The sequence below is a fragment of the Myotis brandtii genome, unplaced genomic scaffold (genome assembly GCF_000412655.1).
Source record: "Myotis brandtii unplaced genomic scaffold, ASM41265v1 scaffold517, whole genome shotgun sequence".
Taxonomy (NCBI): domain Eukaryota; kingdom Metazoa; phylum Chordata; class Mammalia; order Chiroptera; family Vespertilionidae; genus Myotis; species Myotis brandtii.
The window spans coordinates 1,841,593-1,849,514 of NW_005369706.1; the positions used below are offsets into that span (position 1 = coordinate 1,841,593).

Genomic DNA, 7,922 nt, shown 5'->3' on the forward strand with positions numbered 1-7,922 from the left:
GGTTCTGGATGATGTCCTTTTTGTCTTTTAGTTGTATTTTTGAATTTGTTGTGGGAGGCAGCAATTTCCGGTGTTTACCTATGCCGCCATCTTGGTTTCTCCCAAGAAAGTTTATTTTAATAGCCACTTCAAGTGGTTCAAATATATATATTTTTTGTTCTTTTATTTTTTTTAGTGTCACTATGGCTTTAGTGTGTTTTAATGAACTACAGTCATTTTTTGATGCTTACATTCTTGCAACTTTAGCCAGTGGGAGTCCAAGCTTACTTCTGTGTCTGACCCAACATTGTTAATTGTTGGTAGTACACTTGCTGTGTGGCATTTCAAGATGCCCTTCTACTGTTTCTTTAGAAAAAAGAATCTTTTATTAAAAGCACAGATACAATACACTCTCTAGGAAGCATAAATACAAAAGACATTGAGGGGAATTCATTATATCTTCACCAAACAAATTATATCATCCTTGCCATCTTTTCCTAGCTTCGTCCACCTGTCCTAAGAAAATAAGCCAGTTCCTGAAATTCTGAATCCTTGCTCCTTTCTCCACTCTAACACACATAGAAATCATTAGAATTTGAAAAGTTAGAGTATATGTGTGTTTTTATTTTCTTTAGACCTAGTCTGATTCATTTGTGCCCAAACCACATATACTGATTTAAAGAGTTGATTTTATTGAATTCAGTTTAGTCAGCTCTGTAACTCTATTTTGCATTCTCAGCAAAAAAAAAAAAAGAAAAGAAAAGGAAAGAAAATTCATTATATTGATAGCAAATACTTAAGACTTGTTTGGTAACAATAAATGAGAAAGAGCAAATTTTTAAAAATTTTAAATTATTTACCTGTCCTTAGGGATAAGACTGGGTTTGAGTTTACAAAACTATTTTTCCTGCCAACTTTTCACATTATTTGGGGTGCAAATAATATAAAGAAGCAAAAACAAAATTTCCTTCAGAGGAGGTACACAGTGAGGCCAGAGGAGAGTTCACAGAGAGTGTTACAGTCTAATAAAAGTATCTGGTTGTTTTTAATGAAGGATGGGAGCCCTCTGTTGGTGTTTTAGGAAATGTTAAAATTCAGTTTAAAAGCTTTGTTGAGAGGCTTTGGTTTTATCCATCTCTGCAAATTTAAGCTTAAAATAATTCCCTCCAAAGGTCTTGGGGCAGGGGGATGTGAGGAGTAAAAAGGAAGTGTATTGTGTATGTTAGTATACCTAGAACTCAGATTTTCTGAAGGGGTCTAATATGATATGCTTTCTGTCGTACCACACAAGTATGTAGTTCCTGACTAAAGGAACTTATAGATCCTGAAGCTGAGACATACAATTTTAGGTGTTTGAGAATTATATAGTTTGGCAATCTAAGACCTCTTAAGTGGCAGAACCTGATGCAGCAACCCATATATCATTTTTTGTATATTTCCCTTAAGTGGTATATCTGTCATTCTACCTGCTAATTTTTGTTGTGTTGTTGTTATTTTATGAAAGTGGAATAATACCTGGGTTAGATTTTCTTACAAACGTTTTGTTTTGTTTTGTTTTAGTGGATTATCAAACAGTTTTACGGGAAAGTCAAACCATCACTGCCACGTGTCTGCATATGAAAAATCTTTTCCTATTAAATCTGTTCCAAGTCCATCTTGGAGTGGTTCATGTCGTCGAAACCTTTTGAGCCCCAAGAAAACTCAGAGGCGACATGTTAGTACAGCAGAAGAGGTAAGGAAAACCTGCAACAAGAGCTACGGTTAGAATCTTTGCCTACATTCAGCCATTTCTCCCCTCCAATTTAGATGTTTATTAACCATTCCATTTACTTAATCTTTTCTATGGTTTTTCTTTCTTACTCTTTTTGAATGCTGGTATCTGTTCTAAAGAAATTGAAGAGATATTTTAGTGTAGGACTTCATTATTTTTCTTACTGTCTTCTATTCCTGTTGGATAGTAGACTTAATCTTCATTATTGTCTGAATACTTCTCATACATCAAACTATCTCTCTTCTTTCTTTTTTGGACCCTTTGGAAACTTGTTTCATGTGGCAAAACTGTTAACCTTGCTGGATTTGATTAAATACCCACCCTTTTTAAAAAATATATATTTTTATTAATTTCAGAGAGGAAGGAAGAGGGAGAGAGAGAGAGATAGAAACATCAATGATGGGAGAGACTCATTGATTGGCTGCCCCCCCTGCACGCTCCCCACTGGGGATCGAACCTGCAACCTGGGCATGTGCCCTTGACCAGAACCTGGGACCCTTTAGTCCGCAGGTCAGTGCTCTACCCACTGAGCCAAACCGGCTAGGCCACCCTTACTTCTTACTAGGACAATTTTTTCTTAATATAAAAGAAAAATCAAGAAGCCAGCTAAGTAATTTCTATCCTTTCATTATGAGTAAGATCTTTGAGATCATAGATTTTCCCCAAAAGAAAGATGTTCTCTTGATAGTTGGATTGTTATATTTATTCAATAAACCTAAAGGAAAAAAAATTCTGAAAATATCACAGTTTAAGAGCAGTCTTACCTGTTCCCAGTGTTGCCCCTCCATCACTTTCTATTATTTTCATCTTTAATTTTGTTCATACTATCGACTGTTTTGTTTTTCAATCCTTTAACTGTAAGATAAACGCCATAATAGCAGATAATTTATACTATAGGAAATGTGCTTATACCTGTTCAGTTAAATATTTTTTATGCATCTCAGCTTTGTACTGATTGCTGTGGAGATACAAATGAGTAATAATGACCTTACATTTATATAGCATTAGAGTTTCCAGTGTGCTTTCCACATGTATTATTGTTTTGAATCTGTTTAACCCTGTGATACAGGTAGAAATGAGGTAATATTTATATTTTACAGATTTGAAAAGTAAAAATCAGAGGTCATACAACTAGTAATTGGCCAGCCTGCAACCTCAGTCTTCTGAAGGAGTCTAGTCAGTGTGCTTTTTTGTTATACAACCTGGTGATGTGGTTCCTGCCCATTGTAGCTTACATATTGTGGAGTCAAGAATAATTATATAATTTGGTAATGAAGATATCTTAGGTGGCAAGACTTGATTATTTGTGACTTAGTAAAAATGCTATAAATTTTTTTGGTTTGAAGTTTGGATTCTAAAATACTCAAGCAGAGGGTGGCAGGACTAGTAAATCATAGTAGGAAAAGGATAGACAAACTGTCAAGAGTATGTGATAAGAGCTGAGCAACAGTTACAAAAAGGACTCATTGCTCTAGCCCAGCCGTGGGCAAACTACGGCCCGCGGGCCGGATCCGGCCCGTTTGAAATGAATAAAACTAAAAAAAAAAAAGACCGTACCCTTTTATGTAATGATGTTTACTTTGAATTTATATTAGTTCACACAAACACTCCATCCATGCTTTTGTTCCGGCCCTCCAGTCCAGTTTAAGAACCCATTGTGGCCCTCGAGTCAAAAAGTTTGCCCACCCCTGCTCTAGCCAGTTTGCTCAGTGGATAGAGCATCAGTCTGCGGACTGAAGGGTCCTGGGTTCAATTCCAGTCAAGAGCACATGCCTGGGTTGCAGGCTCGATCCCCAGTAGAGGGCATGCAGGAGGCAGCCCAATGATTCTCATCATTGATGTTTCTATCTCTCTCTCCCTTTCTCTTTGAAATCAATAAAAATATATTTTAAAAAAGATAAAATAAATACTGTAAAAGAACCACTAGCTATTCTACCATAGAGGGTAAGAGTAGAAACAGGAAAAACAGGAGGTTCTTAAATCATTCCAGAGTGAGAGATGTTCAGAGTGGTAGTAGAAGGAGTGACAAATTACAAATTTGTAGCAAAAAAAAATCAAGAAGAAAAAATTTAGTCTCTTTACCTTTGTATAGATTATTGCTTAGTTCGTTCTGCCTTTAACAAACACTTGTAGCTAAATGAAATGCTTATGTGAATATCGAAATGGCACAATGCAAGATGCTGCTAGCCCTGGCACAAAGTATTGTAATTGTTTTGTGAAGATTGGTGTGTGTATTAAATTGTATATAAGATTTCAAGGAAGAAAAACACTGGGTATATATATTATTTAGTGAATGCAGCTTATTGCTAGGGGATCTATATAGAATAGTGCTTTACCATGGTTACAAGTCCTTATGTAATCTGTTTTTCTCTAAGTAACCTCATTTCTTTTTCTTTTAAAAAAAATTATTATGTATTTTTTTGTTGTTAATCCTCACCCAAGGATATTTTTCCTTTGATATTTAGAGAGAGTGTAAGGGAAGGGGAGAGACAGAGAGAGAGAAACATCGATGTGAGATAGAGACACATCTTTTGGTTGCTTCCTGTACACACCCCCACTGGAGCTGGGGACCAAGCCTGCAAGCAAGGTACCTGCTCTTGACCAGAATCAAACCCACAACCCTTCGGTCCATGGGCTGGCGCTCTATCCACTAAGCCAAATCGGCCAGGCTCATTTCTTACTACTATTTTGATTCACACTGACGTTGCTCTTCCTTGAACACATCAAAGCACATTCCTGTCTCAGGGCTTTTGAATTTGCTATTCCTTTGTATGAAATACTCTTATAAATTTCTTTGACCTCCTCCCTTGATTTAGGTTTTTGTTGAAATATCACAGTTTAAGAGCAGTCTTACCTGTTCTCCGTGTTGCCCCTCCATCACTTTCTATTATTTTCTTATCTTTAATTTTGTTCATACTATCTGACTAATGTTTTGTTTCTCAATCCTTTAACTGTAAGGTAAACTCCATAAGAGCAGGAACTTTATCTTTTTCAGTGCAATAACTCTACTGACTGGAGCATAGTTGGTATTTAAGTCAATAAATAAATGAATGAATCTTATGGAGCATGTGCTTTCCCTAAGTTTTTGGAGTTAAGAAAAATAAATAAATATGTGTTGGAGATGAAAACCATCTCTGGAAAAAGCATTCTTAAAAATTTAACGGAGTAGAAAATTGTTAGAAAGTTATTGCACTCAGATCTTGACTGTTCTGATTACTTCCTTGTGATTTTCTTAGCAGGTATCAAGAACCAAGGGTTTTGTTAGAATCTTAATTTAGAGGTCCTCAAATGTTTTATTTCTGGGACTCTATCAGTTGACTCAGAAATAGTTGTCTGTTGGCCTTCTGGTTTCATATTCTATAGCTTCTTTGCACTATTATTTACATATATGCCCCACAATTCTCTGAGCTATACTATCTGGAATTTATTTCACTAAACTCCTCTTATATGTATTATATCATTTTCTAGAATATCCTTAGTCAACCATAATTCTTAATTACCTTGAGGACTCTGCCTGAGCTTTGGCAAGGCTTCTGGGAATCTAAATGCTACTTTGAGAAACACTGGCCTCATTGAATGTGTTTAAGTTTTTTTTTTCCTTTTACAGACAGTTCAAGAAGAAGAAAGAGAGATTTACAGACAGCTGCTACAGATGGTCACAGGGAAACAGTTTTCTGTAGCCAAACCTACCACACATTTTCCTTTACACCTGTGAGTCACAAAACATATTTCAAATGAATTTAATTCTGCATGCATTATATGATATTGAAATATATTCTTCTCTTGCTAGATCTCGATGTCTTAATTCCAGTAGGAATACTTTACAAGACACACTGTTTCAAAATGGAAACTCTGGTGCAGCTCAGATTATTGGCTCTGATACTTCATCCTCTGGATCTGCCAGCATTGTAACTACCCAGGAACAACTGTCTCACAGTGGGTTTCCCTTATCGTCTTATACGCCAGATATTTCATTCGGATCCAAAGATTCTGATCTACTCCATCAACTCCAACATCACCACTCTCTTCCACATCAGCCAGATAACTCATCAGCTTCAAATACACAATCCAAAGGTAAAAATGGTATTGTATGCCATATTTTCAATATAATTTAATTATACTTCCTAATAGCCAATTTATTGGCTCTGTGAATTATAATGCAAGGTTGTAATGCACATGTAACTTAGTTAACATAGAAATACCTTAAGTACGTATAATTCACTTAGCCATGCTACAGGTAAACCTATAAGTAACTTTTTTCTTATATGGAAATGCAAATGATTTTATATAGTATGTAAAAGATTAACTTCCGAAGCAGCGTCTGGAGTCAAAGTTCATTAAGCCCAAAGACTTCAGTACTTTCTGTTTCTCGTATTTTATAATGATTTGAACAACATGGGGGATAGAGGGTGCTGACCACCCCCACTCCATGCACTCGAAAATCCATGTATATGACTTTTTAAAAAAAATATTTTATTGATTTTTTACAGAGAGGAAGGGAGAGGGATAGAGAGTTAGAAACATTGATCAGCTGCCTCCTGCACTCCCCCTACTGGGGATGTGCCCGCAGCCAAGGTACATGCCCTTGACCGGAATCAAACCTGGCACCCTTGAGTCCGCAGGCCGACGCTCTATCCACTGAGCCAAACCAGTTAGGGCCCATGTATATGACTTTTAACTCCCCCCAAACTTAATTGCTAATAGCCTATTGTTGACCAGAAGCTTTACAGATAATATGAAGAGTTTATTAACACATACTTTGCATGTTATATGTATTATATACTGTATTCTTACAATAAAGTAAGCTAGAGAAAAAATGTTAAGAAAACCATAAGGAAAAGAAAATACATTTACAGTATTTATTGAAAAAAAAAATCCACATATAAGTGGACCTGCACGGTTCAAACCCATCTGTACAAACCCATCTGAAGTGTCATCTGTACTCTGATGTTCTAGTTGTTTTAGTAAATCAATTAAGTATTGAAGTAAAAGTTCTTAATAAGCTAATATACAACCTGGATAATAGGTTTATACGTTTTAGAATGGTTGTCAGCAAGTTTTGGAAACAAAGAGTTTTCTGCTTAACTTTCAGCTATTAAAAATATTCTGTCCCTTAGCATTCTAGTTAAGTAAGGTTTTGCTATGATAATTTTTTTCTTTGCTTAGTTTGCCCTTCTTTAGGTATGTTATATACTAGTAGTTATTTAAGGTATGTATTTAGGTATGTTACTTATAAAATAAATTTTAGGTTAAATGGTTAAACATTAGGGACCTTTTGATAGATCCATCTCGAAGACTATCCTTCCTCAGGTCATTTGATTATCTTTTTCTTTTTAATCTATTCCTCACTTTCTTAAAATTCTCACTGGGGGTTTAAAATTGTTGCATCATTATATAGCTATACATATTCATGAAAACTTACATTAAATTTTTTGAGGTGATTTACCAAGAACTATCACTCTTTTAAAAGGCCTTTAACCTCAGAAGCATACATTGTAAGGCAGATGCTTAGGTAAAACTAAACTGGGACAGATGTATTATATCGAACTGTTCAATTACTTGTACTATTTAATAAATATTATAAATAAGGTTTTAATCATAGTGCTTTAGAAGGACATGATTCTTGCTTTTATCAACACAGAAACTAAGTGATAGAATGATAGAGTTTGTACTTTTTGACTCAACTGCTTCTCCTATAGCTGTTCCTTTTTGCGTTTCCATCCCTTTTACCTTTCCCTCCCCTTTGCTCTTTCACTTTGTTCAGTCTCATGGTAGTTCATGAGCTAAAGACTTTTGAGATATCTTGGCATGTTCTTGTTTCCCAGGAATAGAAAGAGGAATCTCAGGAAACAGGCATAGCCCAGGAGTAGAGGCTGAAGCCATATACACTGAGTGGCCAGATTATTATGACCACCTGACGTTTGTAAGCAAATTAGCCGAACACTGCATCGTATGGGATATAGAAGCCGAAGGCCTGTTAGAACACCTTTGCTGTCTGCAGTTACCAAGATAAAACATCGCCAATTCACACAGGAACACAAGGATTGGACAGTCAAGCATTGGAAAAAAGTCATGTGGTCCGATGAATCACGTTTCCAGTTGCATCATGCAGATGGCAGAGTGAGAATTTGGTGGAAACAGCATGAAAGCATGCACCCCACATGCATGAGTA

General features: G+C 36.0%; 1 protein-coding gene across 3 annotated transcripts in view; it reads left to right on the forward strand.

Annotated features, from left to right (window-relative positions):
• SENP1 (SUMO1/sentrin specific peptidase 1) overlaps positions 1–7,922 on the forward strand; it is a 51,353-nt gene that overhangs the window by 17,349 nt on the left and 26,082 nt on the right. For all 3 annotated transcript variants that reach the window (XM_014548612.1, XM_005877374.2, XM_005877373.2), the window contains 3 exons: positions 1,540–1,711; positions 5,358–5,461; positions 5,541–5,824. In XM_014548612.1, the coding sequence (XP_014404098.1) occupies positions 1,540–1,711; positions 5,358–5,461; positions 5,541–5,824 (560 nt within the window). The remainder of the gene's footprint in view (positions 1–1,539; positions 1,712–5,357; positions 5,462–5,540; positions 5,825–7,922) is intronic.